Genomic DNA, 24,016 nt, shown 5'->3' with positions numbered 1-24,016 from the left:
ATGATGTAGTTTTCCACCACTTTTTTTTCTGGATGGTTTTTTGACTTCCCAATTCCCAGCCCATAAGATTTGCTCTTAGTCTCTCATCCAATAAAACATAGTTCTACTTAGACTGTTTTTACATCAAAAAACTACAACACATAATCAGAGAGGCGCAAATTATAAAAGATGTGGGAAAGGCAAGAAGTTTTCTTCCCTTAAATAATATAGTAAGGACAATGGCTTGAGCAAAGGTGGGCTTCTTTGGCATCCCCATGTGACAGCCCTATTTCATCAGCTCCCCTAGTTGCCACTATGCTTCCAATATGCTTCCACATGTTATTCAAGGTGTTTTTCTGTTGTGGTGCCAGCTTTTGGAGTGAGGTTTCCCTCTGTGGTCCAAATGGCTCCAGCTCTCATGATCTTTTGGAAGGTCTTGAACTGGATAACTGGATAACTGGATAACTGGATCTCCCAACAGATTTTAAAAGAAATTATAAAAAGGTGCTATGGGGTGCATCCTTATAGCACAGTTTTGCTTTTCAATCTACGTTGCTCAGATGACTAGCAATACTAATTGGCTATGTAAGCTAAATGTACTACCATATGGGGAGGCAATACAGTATGCTTCAAGCTCCCTACAGGTTATCCAAACAAACATTGTTTAAAATAAAATCCTACTTTAGCTGAATCACCTTTGTTTGAATCACTAGATCCCTCTCTTAGAGGGTTTATTGTCTGACTTATAGGTTCTTGTGAGGAAAGCATACATTATTTCACAGATTGAAGCACCCTGTAATTAAAAATGTGTAAGTTTCAGTAATCAAAATTCATAGATTCCCCCGCCCCCCAAATGTTAAATCAACAACACAAGAATTTTAGACCTTGAAGTCTTGTGTATAATGTACTGCCATCATTGTCTCTTCATTCCCAGTGATTTATACTGTGGCTTCCCATTATTCTGATAATATTTCCTAACTATAGCGCAGGTGGCCAGATTCAGCGCAGCAACATTGTGGATTCGTCACAAAAATGTGTCTTCTCCACCATAGTGATATTATATAACAATTATGGCAAACCCTTTGCACTGCTTAGTCCTTTCCCTTTTAGTGTTAAATCTACAATGGGCCACACAGTTATGGACTGCAACTATCATATAGTCACACCATGTATAATTGACAGACTGGATTTTCTTATATATTTTAGTTGTTATTTATTATTTTATACTAGAATTTTTAATTGTATATTTGTTTTTATTTATTCTGGGTTCTGGTCTATGACTGTAATAATAAATTGATTGATTGAGTTCAAGTAGTTGATGTACCTCCACTCATGCTATGAAAAGTTGAATATTATCAGTAATTGTAAGGAAAGAAGTATTAATTTGCCCATCTACTGCAAACAAATATTGCTTCTTAATTTGTTCAGCATCTTATGGAAAACTGAACAAGCAGGTTTTCCCATGCAAGTGATAAAATAGTTGAACTAGATTAATTTTATTTGATACATTGTGGTTTTGCATTTAAAGGAATTCCATTTTCATAATTTAGGGCAAACACATTATATCCACTCTAGAAGGAACCATTGCGATACTCTGCAATGGCCGAATTTATGGGAGAAACCTAACCTGATTCTGTTGTTAGGTAATGAGATGGAGTTTCGATAAGGTAGGATGTGCCTTGATTTGTCACCATAATCACTATCTTTGGGTTATTAAATTTCCCTAGCAATCATCATGTGATTCATTAAGGCTCATTTTAATGAAAAGATGTCTGTCGCGCAGAGGTCTTAAAGTAGCCCCAAAAGTCAAACCAAGCAAAACTGTACCACCACAATTCAACAACCTTTATTCTAAATGTCAAAGTTGTAGTGTTTTATTAATATTGTACATTGCCTAGAGCTGACTTGGCAATGAAAGTGGATTATATATTCTCATCAACATCATCACCATTTTTGTTGCTTTTGGTACTACAAATGACTGCTAGAAACCATTGCAATCAATGGTTACAATTGTCCACCTCTGTGCTATATTAAAATTATCAATATCACAAAAGAAACCCAAACCAGTGGTATTATAATAAGCAGAACCATTTTAGTATAATCCAGTTTAAAATGTCTTTCCATAATTTCCCTGGCTTTTAGAATAAAGGGGAAGGAGCAAATGAAAACTATAGAAAAACAACCCTCTCTTAAATTCTCAGAAAAGAGTAAAAATCTTGTATACATAGACCAACCTATTCATCATTTGTTTTATCCACGGAAGTTAATTCTTCCATCTTGGCAAAGAATGTGATAGGTAGTTTAACACACACACACCACTTGCTTGTTGTCATCTATTAAGTGTGCTAGCTCATAGAAGCTTACCCATCTTTCCTTAACCCCAGCCCCCCCAAACCCTCCATCAACCGATCAATAAAATTAATCAAAGAACTACTGTATTGTTCGGAATATAAGACATACCTTTTTCCCTCAAAAAAGAAGCTGAAAATCTGGGTGCGTATTATACACTGAATACAGCATTTATTTGCCTCCCGAAGCCCTGCCCCTTCACCAAAATAGCTGTGCAGAGCCTGTAGAAGTCTTTCAGAGAGCTCCTGGGGACTGGGGAAGGCAGAAACGAGTGAAAAAATGGACAGTTTTTTGCTCAATTTTGCCCAGCCAGCCCCCAGGAGTACTCTATAAGCCTCCTAAAGGCTATGCATGCAATTTTTTTTAAAAAAAGAATGGGCCCGTTTTTGTGAAAAATGGGCCATTCTTTGGAGATTTGCAGAGTGCAAAAACCTTTTTTTTAAAAAAAATGCCTCTTCAAAACCTTGGTCTTATACAAGTTCTTGAGTGTATGAAAAGTCCAAGGAACTGAATTTCATATGCCAAAGCTTGGTCCTTGGAATCAAGGATCCTGATTAACTGCAGGGAAATTTCTTACATTGCTTTCTTTATTCTATAAGCAATGTCTTCCACCATCTCAAAATCAGTGTCACAGAAGAGGGCAAGTGTTAATATCTCAGCCTTTTATGTGGTGGAAACTGAATACATATCTGGCCACTTACAGTTATACCTGCTCAGATAATCTACTTAAGGTCGTATTATCTCTCTGGTGCTGTCAACAATATTTTTATAATACAAAACCTCTCTTCCCAGAGGTCACTAAAAGACAGTGTCAGTAAAGTTTGGGTCAGCTTATAATGGGCATGCTTCCGTTGCAATATCGTCCTCTGTTGTAGTCCCCTTTTCTCCTATGATTATTTTCGTGGAAAAGAATTGCAGAGAGTCCTTGTATTTAAACATCTAGATCAGGGGTGTCAAAGTCAATTTCACTGAGTGCCTCATCAGGATGGGCATGGCCAGCTCGACGTCACTCATGTCGGGGGTGCTTGTGGTGGCTTAAGTGCTCTGCCAGGAAAAAGAATCCTCAATAATCAAGCATAGTGGCACACAGGTTAGCCCTAAGATATTTCATATTCTAGCTTGGCTTTACAGTCAAAGAGTCCTTGTATTTAAACATCTAGATCGGGGGTGTCAAAGTCAATTTCACTGAGTGCCTCATCAGGATGGGCATGGCCAGCTCAACGTCACTCATGTCGGGGGTGCTTGTGGTGGCTTAAGTGCTCTGCCAGGAAAAATGGGCTCCCAAGCACCATTTTCGGCTGCGACGTCCTCCTGCAACCTTGTGCCAGCAATAAATGTCCTTTGCTGTTTTTTTAAAAAAATCTCCATTTTATTCTTTGTGCAAATCAAAACACCAATGTTTATGTTTGAGCAAAAACAACCTGAAGCCAACTGTTTCATGCCGTGGAATGTTTTTCACGTCCTAACTAAACACCACCTTCACTTCTCTGTCAATTCCCTAAATATATGGATTTATATTTTTTTGTCTTCTTAACAGTGATGTGTGGTGAGGTTTATGACTGGTGAGGCACTGACGCAGTGCTGGGTTTCAAATATTTTTAGACTTGTGGACTTCAACTCCCATAATTCCACAGCCAGGCATGCTCAGTTCCAATTTAAAGGGACAGCATTTGTTTTTCTCCTTTGCTCCTTCTTTCTTTTTCTTCTCCTTCCCCTCCTTCCTCCCTCTCTCCCTTCCTCCCCCTCTCTCAAACACACACACACACACACAAGTTGGATTGGACTATCTCTCCTACCCCTTCCCTCTCTCACTCACTCTCAAACAACCCCCCCACACACAAAAAAGTTGGATTGGATATCTTTTCCAGTGGCTTGAAAACAGCTCCTCTGCCATCCCCCCCCCATTCCCCTGCTGCCTTTCCCAAACACCTCCACCATTGCAAATGCAGCCTGCTGTCTGGGTGGGAAATGCCTGGAACACAATAAAGCCCACCCACCACCTCCTGCTGGCAGGCTGGGGTGAGAGGAGAGGCAGAGAAGCCGGAGGGGAGCCAAGCCGAGCCTTCCAAAAGAAAGAGGCTGGGGGGAAGTGTGTGTACTACAGCATGGCTCTTTGCCTGGCTTCCTGCCTCCTGTGGTCTCCTCAGTGCTCGCTTGTGCTCTCCCTCCCCAAGTGTAGTTTGATTGCAGGTGGAGCCACATTGCCTTTTCAAACTTGTAATCAGTGAAGCTGGACTAGATTTTTATATAGTTTTATCCAGCTGTGTGTGTGAGAGAGAGAAATGAATGGGGGCCTGGGGAGGAAGTCACTACACTTGGGGAGGGAGAGCACCAGTGAGGTTAAGCAGAGTCATCCACGGTGAGGCAGCAACTAGCTCAGCTTTTTACTTTTACTTTTTTTTTCATGAGAGTGGTGAGGCTGTGCCTCACTTGCCTCACCTGACTGCACGTCACTGCTTCTTAATAACATGAACTCGTTTTCCCCATTCCAATTTCTTTGAACAAATGAAATGGTTTCATCTCTAGGTCTCAAATTGTTAGTATGTTGGCCTTCTATTGTGATTCCAACTGTTTTCAATCTTGCCAATCTTCTAATGCATTCACTATGTCTTAAAATATATGGGGACAATTATATACTTTTGCCCCATTCAATTCCCTGGTCTGAACCCTCTCCTTTTCTTATTTCAATCCTTATAATGATTTCTAGATCATTATAAGGTATGCAAAAGAATCCTCAATAATCAAGCATAGTGGCACACAGGTTAGCCCTAAGATATTTCATATTCTAGCTTGACTTTACAGTCAAAGTTCCTGCTGCAATAAAACAAAATGAAATAAACTAAATAATAAATCTTTGTATGTCTCCATTGTCTACCCTACATTAGCTGTCTGATTTCATGTTACTCCACCTTTAATGAAATATTTGCATTTATTTCGCATTTCTCTCTCTCTGAAAGGCTATATTCTTTGTAAGATCATACACAAAATTTAGTTTAGCAATAGTAGTCTGGTGTGGTAATTTCCATGTTCTCCTTTTTCTTTCAGATATATGAATATACACACCAAACCTTTCTGATCCCTTGGCCATATAATATTGTTCCATATTTATTAACAGAGGTGTTTCGCTCTCACAGGGAGGGACTCCTCCGGGTGCCATCCACCAAGCAATGCCAACGGGCGGTGCCTAGGAGCAGAGCCTTCTCTGTGATGGGCCCAACCCTGTGGAATGACCTCCCCCCCATATCAGAACTACTACCAACCTCCGCTCCTTCCGACAAAAACTTAAGACTCACCTGTTCCAATTAGCTGGCCTGGCCCATTTATAGTCCCATTTATACCTCCTGGCAAATATTTTTATCCTGGGATAGTTCTTAGGGATGTTTTTTAATGTATTTTTAAATTTTTAAAATTTTAAATCTAACTTTAACTATTGTACAGTAAACTATTGCTACCTCCTCCAGCCACATCTATATTTTTTATATTTATATTATGTATATTTATTGTTTTAATATGACTGTACACCACCCCGAGTCCCTTCTGGGAGAGGGGCGGTCTAGAAATCAAATAAAAGTTAAAGTTAAAGTTAAAGTGGCACTTTAATGGTCTTTCTTCAACAACTTTAAAGAGCTTAGGGCTATCCATCTAGCTAATACTGATGTTGATATACATTATTTATTTTAATAGATATGAACATTTATTGGGTTAGAGTTGAGAAGATACACTAATGTCCCTTTTGAACATCATTGTTTCTTCATTCTTTGGATGGAGTTATACCCTGAATTATCATACAATCTTCTGATTTAAAGTGGCTGATTCCAATACATTGATTACAATATAATCCCTTATAGCTCTGACTGGCCATTTCATTACCTCCAGATCTACTAATGGAGGCTTAGTGTTTTTCCTCAGTAACCCTTCCTGTCTGAGGAACCCAGCATCTGGCATCTAAACTTGTTTAAGCATTTCAACTATGGCCAGTTTTTTTTTTGGGGGGGGGGCACAGCAATTCAGAACTTTTTGCTATTGTCTTCTTCCATGGGTGATTATGAAGTTCCTTCTCCTAGGTTACTTGGCTGGCTACTCATGCTTGTCTTTACAACAACTCTTAATTAAACTTAAATAAAACTCTCCACTTTTGAGTTTATTAGCAACAGTGATCCCACCAGCATGGGGTTACTGAAGATTGTGAGTTCTATTTCTGCTTTAGGCAGTAAAACCAGCTGGATGAGTTTGGGCTGATCGCTCTCTCTCAGCCCATACCAGGCTCAGGAGACAAGCTGGTCCGTCAGTTCTTGTCACAACCAGTGAATCAACAACCCTCCGTTGATCTGGGGAAAAAAAGAGGACTCGGCACTTGTAGAGAAATGCTAGGGGAAAAAGTGTATACTATTTTTAATAAAGACTAAGTTGTCAGAACTAATAAGGTAGTCTGAAACCGTAGAGACAAGTTTTGAAGAAAACGAGTATACAGCCTAAAATTGAGGCAGATTTTAACTTCTCACATTATTTTTTTTTACAAAGACTTTACAAAGAAATAAACTGAATCATCAATGGGGCACTGAGGATGAACAGGGGTGCTCAATCCCTTCTTGCTAGCCAACATTCTTCGCCCTCTGCTAAATAGGGGTTTTCCCCTCCAAACAAAACACATATTAGCAATGACTGCTTCCCCGATTTATATCCTTACTGCCTAGAAATGGACAAAGCTCCTATTAGTAAGGAAAGTGTCACACTCTTATTCATAAAATTATTCTTACATGCACAGCCTTCCACGTTCATGTTAAGAAAGCACACAGCAAGTGATTACTTCATAATACCTTGCAACACCTTGGCCTGCAGGCACATGACACAATTATACTTCTTGACCCTGTATGCTCCTGTGTGAATGAAAGGATGCCAAGGAAACATCTCTAAGCCATTCTGGGATATCAGAAAAACAAGCAAAAAATCCACATCAACAAATACAAGGTTTTCTGTGTGTATTCAACACAACTGAATGTCAAAAACCTGGCATTTACTGGAAAAGACCGGTTAAGACCAGCCATCCCCAATCAGACCTTCCTCCATCTATGCTAGAACCGCATCCGATAGAATCTTCAGTTTCAACAGCCAAAGACCAAAATTTGGTCAAAACAGTAGAAATATAATCTGTGCGGTTCAACCTAAATACTGTTCTGTTCTTATGTTTCTTTAGAAAGTTGCAATATCAGCTTTAAGACAAAAAAACTTGATTTATTCTGAGACAGACACACAGATGGACAATAGAAAGATGATAGATAGCTGGCTAGCAAGATAACTAGATAGATAGATGATAGATAATATCCACTTAAAGTTACAGATAATACCCTATTAACTATTCAAGGCCAGCTCAACATCTATCCCACATTACCATATTTTTCAAGAGGGGGTGATTGGGGCACTGAATCAGGCCAGTTGCTGACAATAGGGAGTCTAGTCATTCAATAGATCAATGAAAATAAACACATGTCAGAAACTTCAAAGGCAGGGAGAAGAGTAGCCTGATTCTATAGTCAATAGGTTATAATAGTCAAATGTGGAGACCCTTGAACAACAGCTGTTATTTAACAAGCTTCTTTCAAATTTGGATTTGCCGAATCCTCACCTATCAGTGGAATTATCTAGCAAGTAAAAAAGCATTCTTCTAACCCATGGCACATTTAGACAATACCAAAGAAAGCAGACAAATAATTTCCTTTAAATAGGTGTTTTTTTTAAAGAATCAAGCTTTTTGAGTTTAAGGTAAAGACAAAAAATTACAATATGCATATTTTAAAATTAAATACATTTTATTCTGCTTCTAAACTCTGTTCATGGATTCTTATTTCTGTATATTCCATTAAACCAGGGGTAGGCAACCTTTTTATACCTACCACCCACTTTTGTATCTCTGTTAGTAGTAAAATTTTCTAACCGCCCACCAGTTCCACAGTAATGGTGATTTATAAAGTAGGGAAGTAACTTTACTTTATAAAATTTATAAAACAGAGTTACAGCAAACTCCTACCGCCCACCATGAAAGCTGGAATGCCCACTAGTGGGCGGTAGGGAGCAGGTTGACTACCACTGCATTAAACCAATCATGCCCTGATATATAGAGTAGCCTTCCACAATTTGATTTTCTTCAAATTACCACTCCCATCAGCTTTGGTCAGCATGATCCTCACTGGATGTGCCCCTAAGTTTTCATATATGACATTTGGATGGGGCGAAGTTGAAAAAGAATAGAAATCACCCCACCTGCCTACACAGTATTCGTGAAGGAAGAAAATTCTAATACCTTTGATCTGCATTTCAGAATAACTTCAGTTTAGCAGTACAAGGAAAACTGAGGCCGAAATCCCAATTTGTTTGCATTGTTTATAAACTTTAAATTCCATGTCCTTACGTAGATGAGAGAATGCATCTACAACTCTGAGGCTTATTGTTGGTTGTCTTTGCAGGAAGTAAATAGGGATTCCCCAGAGGGAACCAAATTTGAAGGCTCTCTGAAGATCTTGAAGACAAGTTATTACCAGATAAGGCAGCACTGAATTAGATACAAGAACCAGTCTGCACATTACACTAAACTAAGCTCTGATTTAGCCATAGTTTGTGGCATAAGCAACAATGCCTATTTTAAACTCATTAAGTGAGAAATCATGGTCTACAGGCTACAATGGATGGGTTTTTTTATCATACAAAATCAATTATATTAACCATATTATGGCCTAGGGTGATGAATTTCTATATTAATGTGATTCAAAAGAACAACTAGTGAAGCCATTACTGTTCTATTTACACTTTATATTTAGAGTTGGAAGACCATATTAGAATTGTGGAAAGTGAAAAAGAAGAGATTTGAAATGTTTTTTGGATGACTCAGCTGAACTGACCTACTTAATCAAAAATAAAGGAACATAGTTCATAGGCTTTGGATATATTCCAAAAAACATACTCTCATCTGATCATATAGTGAATGTTTAGGAAATATGGAACAATGAATAAAGTAACAGATTTAAAACTGGAGAAAAGTGGATTGAGCCCTTTCATCTATGATGCTCACAGAGTAACCTTATGGTCAACTATTAACTCTCACTCAAACTTATCCATCATAATTATTGATAAAGATAGAATGGGTATAATTCCTCGAAGAGACAACAATGTTCAAATTATCGCCATTTATTTGGAATTTATGAATATTTTTTACCACACAGAGCTCACAGATTATAGCCAAATTTGCATTACAGAAATAATACAGTACATATAAAATATGAAAAGGTTGCTTTGCTTCCACAAAGACTCAAGTGAACTACACACAAAGCAACATTACACTATTTGCTACTAGGAGCAAAGTGAAATGGCCATATATTACACTACACTTTATCTGGCTGGTGCTGCTGGAAGATCCAAGAACTGGAAAAAGTTTCTACTGACTACTGCAGATTACACTTAAAATTGGCAACTCAGGTTTTAAGATGAGAGCGAGATTCATCAAGACAAAGTTAAGTTGCCTTGCACAGATCTACCATTTATTTCAATCAGGGTGGATTTGATTTAAATTGAGTCGATATAAATCATTATTTAAATCACTAGTAAAAAGGCTTGATTTAAATTGACTCAATTTAAATAATAATTTTTAAAGCGCAATTGTCATCTCTGTCTCTCAGCGTTGACTGTTGACAGTCCCATTCACTTCAATGGGACGGCTGGTGATATGGCAGTGACACAAGATGATAAGGGACATGGTAGGCAGTAGGTGAATGGATGCCCGCTAACAGGTGCCATGATGGATCTGAAATGATAGGTGCTTTTAATATTATATTTATAAGCTGCTTAGAAGGTTTCACTTTCATTTTTTACTGCTTGCCCTTCCTCCTCCCACTTAGAGCCTGGTGGTACAGATGCATTTCTCTTCAAACTATCATACAGTTTGTAGTGTACACAGATTTGCAAAACAATGGGATAAAGGAATATTCCTGAACTTCATTTTATCATTTATCTCATGCTTACTGTGAAATTGTGTGAATGCATCAAGGCAGTGCATATTATCTCAGCTCACAGAGCTTGGATTCTTTGAGTGAATTTACCAAAAATGTAAATATTGCAGAATATACAGCATCATGCTACATAACTAAGCTCCATTTCATGTTGAATAAACTAAATTATTACTGTATCTTAAATAGAAATCTATCTTTAGATTTTTACTTCAAAAGCATTTTATTAACATAAATTTGATAAAAATAAAAAATCCAATGTAAGTAAAAAAAAATCCAATTTAAAATTTGAAAAAAAATCTGATTTTTTAATTTTTTTTAAAAAAACATAGATTTTTATCCACCCTGATTGCAATATTGTATTGTAGGACCTGAGGTTTAGTAACAAATTAACACTGAAAATTTTTATAAACATGTATAAACTATTACGGTATATATCTTGCTCTATCGCTTTACTCTTAATAGGAAGTACCAAGTTTGTACTTGACTTTTGTCAAGTATTTCTAGAACATTTTATTAATTTGCAAATTGTTATTAAATCTCATAAAAGAGATGGGACTTTTCCACCTCTTTTATGCACTAGAAAATCCACAGAGATCTCCTTGCTGTAAAGGAGGAAACAGAAAATATTTGCAGGAATAATTTGTAGTTCTCCTTTGTGAATGCTAATACTCAGGAAGTTAACTCCCACAAATGTTTGGAGGAATAGCTCTCTAAACAGGAAAGTAAGGAAAGTTCCATTGTTAGTTCCATGTCTTTAAAGTTTAGAGAATTCTTGCTGCAGATAGAGACTGTCAGCAGCAAATTTTGATTTATGGTTTTAAAATCCTTCAAGTTTGACTTAAAAGCTTGTTTAATTAGCACAGCTGATTATCTACCACAATTTCAGTATTTTTTTAAAATAAAAATATTTTAGCCTTGGCCCATTCAAACTTCAAAGCACCTAACTCATATGAAAAAAAATGTATTTACTCAATAAAATTTGAGCAAGGAGTAATAAACTATCCAACCAAATCAAGAGGATGGACAAAAGATATTAACAATAAGTCCAACAGAAAAAGTGAGACATACCTTACCTACAGGCTAGTAATAACAGATACATTTAATAATAACAGATACATTCAAAACGGTTCATCATTTAAGGGCCACCCAAAATTGCTTATAAAAGGATTATCAGCAAAACAAACATAGAAATTAACAATAACATTTTTATTAACAGAACCTGTGTTAAATGTTCTAGAAAATACTTTTCTATATAGGGGGGTTGTCATCATCATGTTAACAGTTATATTAACTTAAAAGTTTGCTGGGGCACTTTTTTTGAACTTGTTTAATGCAACCTGCAAATTCCTGATTTATTTAAGTAATAAGAAAATGTATAAAGCCAGAATTGAGAAGACCATAACAGACAGCTCCTGCAAAAAAACTGAAGAAACAGTGGCTCACTTGATAATCCTCTGCAAGATCTCACAGACTGACTACAAAAAACTGCATGACAAAGTAACAACAATGGTCCATTGGAAAATCTGCAAGAAATATCATTTGCCTGTAAGCAAAAACTGGTAGACCATAAAATAGACAAAGAAATAGAAAATAAAGAAGCTAAAATGCTCTGGGACTTTAGAATTCAAACAGGCAGTCGCCTGCCACATTAACACCTCAGACTTAACAACTGTTGATAAGACAGACAAAAAAGTCTGGATAGTACCTAGAGACAGCAGAATAGAAGAGAAAGAACTGGAGAAGGTAACAGAATACAAAGACTTGCAAAGAGAAATTGAAAAACTGTGGCAAACGGAAGCAAAGATAGTGACAACAGTAATGGGCACCTGGGTGTAATTCTGAAACAACTGGAGCACCGCTTGAATGTCATTGGCATTGACAAAATCACCACCAGTCAATTGTAAAAGTCAGCTTTATTTGGAACAACTTACATCCAGCAACCTTACCTTTAACACCATCAAACATCAACATTTGTCTATCCCAGGTTCTGGGAAGGATTGGATAGGTGGATAAAATGCCCTAGTCCTCCTTTAACATCTGGTTGACAGTGCACACAACAACAACAACAACAACAATAAAAAAGAGGCAGACCTTCCTAGATCCTTACCTCACATCCCTCCCTATTCAACTTGCATGTTAATATCTCAGAATATTTTTTTCAGCGTATTTGGTTTATATCTTCAGGTGTAACACAGTTGGTTCAGAATCATGTGATGTTTGTGATACGCTCCAATTTTCTATATTTGGCCTAATAATTGGCAGTGATACTGTGACAATCCCAAGTTTGATTTCAAAACAAATTTTAGACATTGTAAGACAATTTCATAGGATAGGTAGATTCATCTCTTCAACTCTGTCAACTGTCCTCATCATGAGATGATCCATATTGCCATTATTAATGATTGGTATTAACGCTTTACAGCTCTGCACCATAATCAACGTGCTCTATTTTAAAATACAAATAAAATCTATGTAGGTTTTTTTTAAAGAAAACCTCAGCAATATGAATTCTTCTAGCACAACCGCTCCCTTCCTTAAAAAGAATTGTTTCCAGTGGTTCAAAGGTGTATGACTAAGACAGCAATAAAATACTTTAACATTAATTTTCTGTCTCTGTGGAAGGGTGAAATTGCACATGGACAGGAAATAGTAAACTCAGAATTATCAAAGAACTATGTCATCATACAATTCAACTCTCTTATACACCCTTGCATACCAAAATGTACTCCGTGTGTTGTGGGCACACTCCTTCTGTACTCAGGTTAGAAAGAAATGATAAAGGCATGAAAGTATGTTCTTGTTTACTTCACGTTTGTTTCAGGGAAGATTACATTTGTCCTTCATTGCCCTTTGTGAGAGAAGTTTTTTATCAACCTACTACTCCCACCATCCTCAATAGGGGACCTTGGAGGGCAGTTAGTACAAAAGATCCCAGTACATTTTGTTTCATTCTTTCAGAATCATTACTCTCCTGCACTGATCTTTTCCTTTTCCTTTGGAATGATGAAAATCATAGCCCAACACATTTTAATGAGTGTAGGATTGAGTTGTACAGTAGCAGTCTTACTCCAAAGAAACTACTCTGAATTTTTGTACTATAGTATGGTCATGCTGGGTGGGAACAATGGGAATTATAATCCATTACTAGATGAACATACTATGCAACATGAACTCATGACCTGGTTTTAAAGAAGCTTCTTCCTCTCAATCTGACCCTTCAAATTGTATTTCAGAAGAAATAACAATCAAGGGTCTCCAACCCCTGGGCTATGGACCGGTACCAGTGCGTGGCCTGTTAGGAACCAGGACATATAGTCGGAAGTGAGTGGCAGGTGAGCGAGCAAAATTGAAACCATCTTCCCCAAAATTGTCTTCCACGAAACCGGTGCTCCTGGTGCCAAAAAAGTTGGGGACTGCTGCGGAACAGCATTGTTGTAACGATAATTTAACATATGTTCATAAATGACAATTATAGGTAGTCTTTTGACTTACGACCACAATTGAGCTCAAAATTTATGTTGCTAATTGAGAGAGTTAAGTGACTTTTGTGCCATTTAACAAACTTTGTGGCCACAATTGTTAAGCAAATCACTGGAACTCTTAAATTAGTAACACGGTTGTTAAGAGAATCTGGTTTCCTCATTGACTTTGCTTGTTAAGAAGGTTGCAAAGTGATCACATATGACCAAGTGACCGACAAGTGGATTTTTATCATGTGACCATGAGGATGCCACAAAGGTCATAAGTGTGAAAAACAGTCATGTCCTTTTCACTGCTGTTGAAACTTTGAATGGCCATTAAATGAACTGTTGAAAGATAAGCACTACCTGTAGTGATGCTAATATTGGTAGTAATATACTTATTATTACCCACTGCTTTTATCAATGAGTTACTTTTATGTACTAAGCCAAGATTTGGATTAAATATGTTAGCTTAATTGTTTGCTGGCTTCTGAAGACCCAGCTAGAGATACTCATTATATGGTCCTATTTCAGTTTAGGATTTCAGCAAAATGGTGGAATCAATAAGACTTTAGATGAAGGACCACATAAGAACTGCATGAGCCTGATTAATACTTCTGACTTTCTCAGCAGCTTTTAATATCTATAACAGGACACTGGTACTCTCCCAGTTTGCCTGATTTTGGCACTGGGGTTCTAGTTCTGTTGAGTGAGTCTAGAGCAGTGGTTCTCAACCTGTGGGTTGGGACATCTTTGGGGGGTCGAACAATCCTTTCACAGGGGTCGCCTAAGACCATAGGAAAACACATATTTTCGATGGTCTTAGGAACCGCGTCACCAATTTTATGGTTGGGGGTCACCACAACATGAGGAACTGTATTAAAGGGTTGCGGCATTGGGAAGGTTGAGAACCACTGGTCTAGAAGAAGGGCTGGGGAATACTGTTGATCTGAAGTGGCCCATCTGCTATTGGCTGCTATTCCTCTTGGTGTCTCTTGAGGGCAGCAGAGAGCCAGGTGCTCCTTTTTTAATTGGAATGGTTTTTGCTTCTATCCTGGGAGAAATTTGCAAAAGAAGCAAAGAATTACAAATACCTCCACTGTATCAGGAACGGAGGAGAAGAAGTTGCTGGTCAGAAGGTCACAAAAGGGGGGGGGGTGTTTCATATGACCCTGGGACACTGCGGCCATCATAAACGCGAGTCAGTTGCCAAGCCTCTGAATGAAAGGCCAGACAAGGAACAATGGATGGAAACTGAACAAGGAGAGATTCAACCTGGAAATAAGGAGGAATTTTCTGACATGGGGAACAATCAACCAATGGAACAGAAGTTGCCTTCGGAAGTTGTGGGAGCTTCATCCCTGGAGGCTTTCAAGAAAAGGACTGGACTGCCATTGGTCAGAAATGGTCTCCTGCTTGGGCAGGGGGTTGGACTAGATGGCCTACGAGGCCCCTTCCAAGTCATTTAACTTGTAAAAATTGTATTGTAAATCTGAGGCAAGCCAATGGAAACAAGGGTGAAATTCAGCAGGTTCTGACAGGTTTTGGAGAACTGGAGTGGAAATTTTGAGTAGTTTGGAGAACCGGCAAATACCACCTCCGGCTGGCCCCAGAGTGGGGTGGGAATGGAAATTTTGCAGAATCCTTCCCCTGCCACGCCCACCAAGCCACGCCCACAGTACTGGTAGTAAAAAAAAATTGAATTTCACCATTGAATGGAAACCTCTATGAAAATAAAAAAGAGCAGTGTGGAAGACAATGGAGTTAAGTATTGCAACATTTACTTTTTTTTTTTTTTACAATCTCTTATTGAATAACTCTCAGCAGTCTTCTACAGAACACTTCAAAACCACCATTTTTGATTGACGATTCCCATTAAGGAAAACTGCTTCTCACTCTACTTAATTTTTTTCTTAATATGCCAAGAACATTGAACTCACAGCTAAGGCAAGGACTCCAAACCCTACAGGATACAAGTTTGACACAAAAGTTACAGACCTAGAAGTGATTTCAACATTTGGTAATTATGTAGAAGTACTTCTGAGCAAAGCAATCTTTTTTCTATTTATGCCTCTAGCATTCGCTTGCTCTGATACTGCCTTTTTCCACTGAAAAGCTTCAGAAGCGTAAATATGTTGCAACTGTTAATAGCCCTTTAAACTTTGATCTCTGTCTTACCTCTGTGAATTCCCCCCTTTCTCCTATTTCCATGGTATTTCTATGTCTTATCACCATCTGTTTCTCTGCACTTTATTTATCTCCTAATCTGGATATAATTAAGGAACTATGTACACAGTCCACATATTTACATCTACCTGAATCTTTCTGAAAAACCTAAAAGCCCAAATGTCCTTTGTTCTTTAAAAAACATGATGGAAAATAGCAGCTGCCTCTTCCAAAGGACTCCAATTCATGCCTTTAAAAAACAGTCCCACATGGCTGAGCAGAAGACCAACTTCCAACTGCCTATTAGAAACCAGAGAAGTCAAAACCAGGGTTAGTTTGGACCTTCATCACCTCATTCTAAATAAGACAGATTCACACATTCAGATCAAAAGTGGAATCATGAAATATCAGTACTGTCTCAGATAACTGTCTCCATTGCCTTTGAGAACCACAATTCAGAGACCTACACAATTATCATTTCTTGTACTAGCCCCACTGGGATTATATGACAAGTCCCCCCCACCCAAAAAAGAATAGGGCTTTTGATAAGTATTTGATGATACAGTCCCCCGTTTTTTTGAAGTGATGCTATGCAGAATTCCATGGAAGCACATCAGCAATTAGTTCATAATACTTTCCCAAAAGGAAAAAAAACACATTTCATTCATTTAGATATGTAGTTTCAAGCAAGACCACAACAAAAATATTTCATCCATCCAGATCCAAACAATTTTTGTCCCATTAAATAAGGGAGAGGTGGTTTATTTTTACAAATGTTCTCTATATTTAGATAGGTTGGATTAACGAAGCAAAGGAGCAATCTGCACTAAGATACTGAACTGCCAAGACAGCTGGTGTCATATAAAAATTAAATGTTGTTAGGACAGGGCTGTCAAACTTGCGGTGTTACGGTGACATCACATAATGTGTGGGCGTGGCCAGCACGAGACGCATCTGGCCCGTGGGCCACGAGTTTGACAGCCCTGTGTTAGGAGATCCAGGTTCAGGATCACTTTCAGTCATCAAAGCTTACTGGGTGACCTTGAATTACTTCTCTAAAATATTCCGGCCCAAATTACCTTACAGATTATTCTTTTGGGAAAAATAATTGGGAAGGTAGTACTATGTACTTAAGATACTGAAAGAAAAGCTGAAGATAAATCTACCAAGTAAATAAAAACTAAATACCTTAGAACTGTAGCTGTACCATAAAATCTAACGTAATATATAACATAGTTATGGCTTTTCCAACAGAGTCATGGGTAACTGGTTAGGAATTTTGTTCTAATTTTCTGAAAATGGAAAAATGTGAAATGGTGACGGATGGTTTCTGGACTTGACAATTGAAAAAAAAAACTGAATGAGGAGCTGAAAGTATTATTATAATGCTAAGTAGGTACAAAGATAATGAGCTTGTCGTCATCATCACCACCACCATCATTTTAGCTATTGTCTATCCACTGCAGGATGAAGGCCTCTTCCGCATGTTTCCAACCAATATGGTTCTAGCTTTCTTTTGTCAATTGGGCCCACAGGTGGCTTCTTTAACCACCTCCTCTTTCTTTAATTGTATTCTTTCCTCTTTTTTCTTTCTTTTCCTTATATACTTCTGTATTTGTCTTTTAGCTATGTAAAAAACTTTTAATAAACATTAATTAAAACAGCCTGTTCTCATTTTCTGTAGCCTTAAATTAAAACTAAATTAAAAATAAAATTGCATTTGTCCTTGCTACAGTACCACTTAAGAAAAATCACAAGAGAGCCCAATATAGAGATCTTCTCTTGCTCAACAGGTTGACCAGCAGCTGGAAAGAATGGAGCACAACTCAAAGAACCTTTTCCAAAATCTTCAGGGCAGCTCTGCAGTAATTCACAGTAGGCATGCAGCAGCAATGCCTCTCCATTCAGGCCTATGTGGAAAGTGTTCCCCTGAAGGCAGAATGCCTCTTTTTGAAGAAATAAATGTTGTAAAAGAATGGGTAAGAAGAGGTCTTGACTTAAAAACTGTTCTTTGAATTTTGGTCAAGCAGTTATGAAATCTGCCTTAACCGTAGGATTATCTGCAAGGTGATCTTTCTCCCCCCACATCCCCTCTCTCTCATATACATGTACATGTATCTGTATTTATCTACACACACACACTCATACACAGTCACACACACACACACACACACACACACACACACACACGGCCATGAAGCTCCCTGTTAGAACACAAGCATTTTTCAAAAATGTTGGTTCTGACGAATGTCAAAAACATGGGAACAGATGAAAATTCCACATGAACAAATTGCTAGTATTAAAATGTTTTTCATATTGTAACATACTACATATAAGAGTTAAAGTTAAAACCCAAATGGATTAAAACATATTTTTACCTTTCCTAAAAACTGCTGACACAAGCATTTTATATAAAAATTTAAAAAATCGTGCAACAGCAGTTTGACACTGCACATGATTGAATGCTTGCTCCTTAAAAAAAAACCCATCAATAGTGACTCAAGCAGTTAGAATTATTTTCATATGACTCAGGTTATTGCAGTATAAACAAACCTTGTTTCCCTAGAACTTTATCTGGGGGATTGAAGTTTCTTTTCTCTTTTAGAGATCTGAAAATGCAACCACTATCTGTTGCGTACTCTTACCACAATTTCAACAAGTCATGTGGATTCTCAGCTAGGCAGATATAAAGCAGCTGAGTCACCAACCAATTTGTTCTTATATGCCAGAAAAAAATTAAAAAGGTGAATGGTGTCCACTTGTAATATTTCAGATGGGGAATTACAGTCCCCATTACACTTCACAGGATATGAAAATAGATAGAAAGTTCCAAAACCGACCATAACCAATTTTAACTGGCTTGCCTAAATACAGCCCAGTGACATCGAGTGCATCCATCAAAAGAAGAGAAGGAGCTGTAAACTCTAAAATGTTTGAAGCTTGGGTTAATAGTTCATCTATAGTATCTGCCTCTCAGAAGAAAAGATGCCTCTCAGAACCACTGTTATTAACTGTTTCCCCAGCAAAAAGAAAAAAAAAATACTTCAAAGTATTCTCTCCTATGAGGAACGAATGAAGAGAGCATCCATATCAGAAAGACTTTTTAAATAGATCCATACTGACATTTCACAATGTATTAGTTCAGACAACTGTATAATGTGTATTAAAGGAGGAAATGTGAGGCCACAAAATTTGACTTAACCAATGTGTCTCCAGTAAGAAATTGGTTCATATTCAGGCTCTATAACAGTAGCACAAACCTCTGTCTAATCACACACAAGCTGACAAAGTTCACTAATACACACACATTTATTTCTAGACAGAAGTAGATCCAGCATAGCAGATTTGCTTAGGAAGACCAAGGTTCACCTCTTGATTCAGCCATGAAGCTCACAGGATGCCTATGTCGCTTGACATAACTTATACAATAATGGGGATGTGAATACTATGGGATAAGCCATACTTAGCACCATGCACTCCACTCCTTGAATGCAATAAGGGCAAAGTCCAAATATACACATATGCACAAATACTTTTCAGGAGTCCGCACCTCCATGAAGAAAGGGACTGTTCCTTGTTCACGCATGCAGTTTTGCATACAATTGATTCAAGCAATTACAAATATTGCAATAGCTGGCCCTAACTAGTTCACACTCACTCCCATTCTCAGCCTCCATCAGTCTTTTTCATCTACACTGATGTTCTTTCCTAGCACATTACCTACCAAAACAAATACGGTATGCATACTCTAGGGTTTAGTTTAAACCTTAAAGTCCACAGGTATTTTTTTTTTAGTCATATTGACTCCAGATGATTGTCTGAACAAGTCCCTGCGGTTTTCCCTGCAAGAATTTTAAAAGTATTTTGCCATTGCCTACTTTTCGGGGCTGAGTGTGTGTGACTGGCTGAAGGTCACCAGCTGCCTGCCTGCCTAAGACAGGACTAGAACTCAGATTTCCTAGGATTTAGGAACCTACCTTAACTATTACACTATTAGGTGTTAACCATTACACCTAACTGGCTATCACATAAATGTGCCAAAAATTTAATGGGGGTGGGGGTGGGGGTGGGAGGGGATCTCAAATAAGCCTGAACTGATTTCATGTCACAGAAAGCACTTTCACATCACCTTTAAAATAATGCTTCTGAACAGCAGTTTGCTCATCCAAACACTAACAAAAGGCTGCATTATAAACACTCCAACGGAGAGATGTGACAGCCTGAACGTGAAAATCAGGCAAGTGTGAATCAGCACTTGATGTAAGCAAAATACCACGAAGTTTCCCTAGCCTTCTCAAATGTAATTAAAGTTCATGCATCCGAGCGTTAATCAACAATTGCACAGCAATCTAGTGCGTGGGTAGAAAATCCTACAAATGCCTCTGAGAACCAGGGTTGCAAAATCAGCAATTCACCGTGGCACGTGAGAACCAGACCTAAAAAAAGGCCGTCCCTTTCCCGTTTTCAAAGACAGGAGTAGGTTAGAGGACCGGGGGGGGGGGGGATTGTTTCCACTTACTTTCTCCTTCTTGGTTAAAGAGACGCTGCCGCCGCCGCCGCCCTCCCCTTGTTCGCCACACTTGTTGAGCTTCTTCTGTCCGGCTCCGCCAATTCCCGGCGGGCTCCAGGTGATGGGGACGCCGCTGCCGCCCTTACCACCTTCGTTGCTTTCTATTTTGATCAGCCGGTGCTTGGGGGAAATGTACTTGACCGACGCGGAGTCGGGCGGGGTGGCAGCGCGGCGTTCGCTGTGGCTGCGGAAGAGCTGAGGCGAAGCCGTGGGGGTGGGGGTGGAGGCGACGGCGGCGCTGCTCCCGCCGCCGCCGCTGCTGCCTCCGCCGCTGCCTCCGCCGCCTCCGCAGCAGGACGAGGACGAGAAGGGCTTGGGACCGGCCGACTCCACCAGCAGCTCCTCCGGCGCGCAATACTCGGCTCGGCAGAGCGCTCTCAGCTTGCGCAGCGACGAGCCCGGCCCGCTGTAAGGGTCCTCGAAGTCGCGCTCCTTCTGAGCGCGGTAGGCGCGGAGCAGGTCGCTGGTGTCGTGGCGCGGGAAGCACGGCGACGTGTGGTGGTGGTGGTGATGGTGGTGATGGTTGTGGTTGTGGTTGTGATGCCCTCCGCCTACCGCTCCCGCCGTGCCGTTTCGCTTGTCCCGATAGTCCGGACGGGGCGGTTGCGGAGGGCTCTTGGTCTTGTTATTGCCCAGGCTAAAGTATTTGTTCAGCCATTTGGCCATGACGGCACCGAGTCGGGCGGCCGTCTGCCTCCCTAAAGCACGCCGCCGGCGCCCATGGAGACCCCAGGAACCGTGCGCCGCCGCTCAGGGCTGCACGCCTTGGCGTCCCTCCGGCTCGGGCGGCTGTTCCTGAAGCTCCCGTCCCTCCATGGGACCCGCGTCTCCTGTCCAGCCGTCCGCTCTCGGCCCCGCCAAAAACTTTTCCCCCCGGGGAGATGCCTTCGCACCCTCTAAAGCGAGGACTGGGAAAGCCCCCCGCCCGACCTCGCTCCGGGCTGGGCTGGGCTCGCCTCTTCTCTCGCCTCAAAGGCGCCGCTTTCCTGCCTTCGCTGAACTTTGCCGAGTTGCCCGCAGGACCTGACGCACGCAGGCTGGGGCTGCAGCGGCTCCTCCTCCGCCGCCGCGCTACGGCTCCTCCCCGGCGCCCTTCCTTCGCGGCCCTGCCCGGACGGCCGTATCCAAGCTCCTGAAAGAGACTCCCTTCCGCGCTCGCGGCTGGTTGCCTCGCGCGTCCTCTCGCGCTGGTCTCCGCTCCTGCCTGCCTGCCTGCCCGGCTCAAGGCAGCTGGGCCTACGCTGAGCACGCACCGGTGGGGAGGGGCCTGAGCACCGAAATGTCCCCGCCCTCTTCTCAAGCGGTGAGAGTGAAGGAGTGAGGAGGAGGCCGGGTGTCTTCTCCTCCTGGCGGGCGACCTTTGCCGTTGAAAGCGAGGAATTTCCAAATAGGACGGCTCTCCGGTTGCGGTTGTCCCTGAGACGATCGCCCCCTAGCATGGGTCGTGGAGGAGATATTCCCCGCCCGAGAGCCGATCGGCGGTGCCGAAGTTGGTTTGCTTACACCTTGCGCTATGATCTTTCCCAATCTTCGGTTGTCATTGTGCGTACGCGAATGGCGGTCCTGCAGGTCCTTGGAGAAGCACCTGTAACAGCATCAGTTTTTTAAAAAAACCAGAGGATGAGGAACCTGCTGGAGTGTGAATGCACAAGCCCAATCGCATACTAAAATGTTTGCTCCGTGTAGTTTTCGGTCAGGAGCACGGAGCGAACAAGGCATCTGCCTAAACCCACACTTTAAGTCTTCGTTCAATCCAGAACATTTTCCAGAACTGAAGATGTGGGAATACTTTACTCATGTTCAAACTTTCCTGGTTTAGGATAGTAATAGCAGGTGCTGTTTCATTCCTTGGCATTCTCCTTTTCCATCACTGAGAGCAACTGCCGCCTGACGGATTTCTGTGCTTTGCCGACAAAAATTAGCACACCTTGAAATTAGCAAGATGAGCACAAAGCCTTCTCTGAAATACGATTTGCAGAACTGGACTGCTGTCTGCCATATCTTTATTATATTTGCACTCTTTATTATTAGGAGGGACACTGTGGCTCAGTGGCTGAGACGCTGGGTCGGCAGTTCAGTGGTTCGAATCCCTAACACCACATAATGGAGTGAGCTCCATTGTTACTTGTCCCACCTTCTGCCAACCTAGCAGTTCAAAAGCATGTAAAAAATGCAAGTAGAAAAATAGGGACCATCTTTGGTGGGAAGATACAGCCGTGCACCATTGGCGGTTAGTCATGCCAGCCACATGACCACGGAGACGTCTTCGGACAGCGCTGGCTGCTCGGCTTTGAAATAGAAATGAGCACTGCCCCCTAGAGTCGGGAACGACTAGCACATATGTGTGAGGGGAACCTTTATCTTTTGACTTTTATTAAGCCAGGTGTACAAAAATACACTTTTGGGATCTTCAAATCGCTCAATTGAAGGTTGGAGGAGGAATGAAGATAATCTTATAAAGACAGCTAGTAAAGGCATTAAAGCCCACATGGCTAAAATGTCATTTTTAGGTCCACTACTGCTTTAGGCATCTCATTGATCTACCTCCAATCTGTAAAATGGGAATGCAGGTTAGCTATAGAAAAGACTGTGGTGACAGGTGGACTTCACAGTGAAGTCTTACCTCCACTGAGCCGTGGTGGCACCATGGTTAGAATGCAGTATTGCAGGCTAATTCTGCTGACTGCCAGGGATTCGATCCTCACTGGTTTTAAGGTTGACTCAGCCTTCCATCCTTTCGAGGTCAGTAAAATGAGGAGCCAGATTGTTGGGAGCTGATGCCATAAACCGCTTCGAGAGGGTTGTAAAGCACTGTGAAGGGGTATATAAGTCTAAGTGCTATCGCTATTTTCTGTGCAAACAAAGGCTGCTCCAACCACTGAAGCAATTGTACAGCCTGAAATGCCAGGGGTTCAAGGACTTCTGCCACAGCAGTTGTAAGTTACTGCATGGAAAGACAAGTGCAGTTTTGGAAAAAGTTTTTAAAAATTTTCTGTACTATGTTTTTAATGCTTGCAAGCCACCTATAACAAGTAGATGACCATATAAATATAATGAACAAATGAATGAGTGAATGTGTATGTTGCTGGAGGGTGAGGGGAGTTTCCACATTGAATAAAACATTGATTTGGTTTTATTATTTATTAATTTATACGTCATTCATCTCACTATCGAAGCAACTCTGGTTTTGGTTTCATGCAACATTCGAACATGTGGTTGATAGCTTAGCTTTTTTGTTGTTTCTAGATTTATGTTATGCCTTTCATTCTGGCATGTATTAAGGCATGTATAGCACACTTTTTTTCTCCCCACGACAACTACCTTAGGAAGTAGGTTGTTCTGAGAAAGGGGGGGGGGAATGGCCCAAAGTCACTCATTCAGCTTTGGTGGGTAACTTTCTACAGCTCCAAAGTAATCCATTATTAAAGCAAATTAGTGATAACAAATGGAATCTAGCGATTCCACTAACTGCCTCATGCAGATGCGAGCTGTAA

The 24,016-nt window shown here is 40.3% G+C and overlaps 1 protein-coding gene across 1 annotated transcript in view; it reads right to left on the bottom strand.

The window, feature by feature from the left end:
- SHB (SH2 domain containing adaptor protein B) overlaps positions 1–21,739 on the bottom strand; it is a 143,612-nt gene extending 121,873 nt beyond the window's left edge. Inside the window, exon 1 of the mRNA XM_081941304.1 lies at positions 20,472–21,739. Coding sequence (XP_081797430.1) covers positions 20,472–21,188 — 717 coding nt within the window. The 5' untranslated portion in view covers positions 21,189–21,739. The remainder of the gene's footprint in view (positions 1–20,471) is intronic.
- Between the last annotated feature and the right edge of the window lie 2,277 nt (positions 21,740–24,016).

This window comes from Natrix helvetica (genome assembly GCF_964273705.1).
Source record: "Natrix helvetica genome assembly, chromosome: 2".
NCBI classification, from domain to species: domain Eukaryota; kingdom Metazoa; phylum Chordata; class Lepidosauria; order Squamata; family Natricidae; genus Natrix; species Natrix helvetica.
The sequence above is the reverse complement of the archived record's forward strand: the minus strand, read 5'-3'. Positions and strand labels throughout refer to the sequence as shown.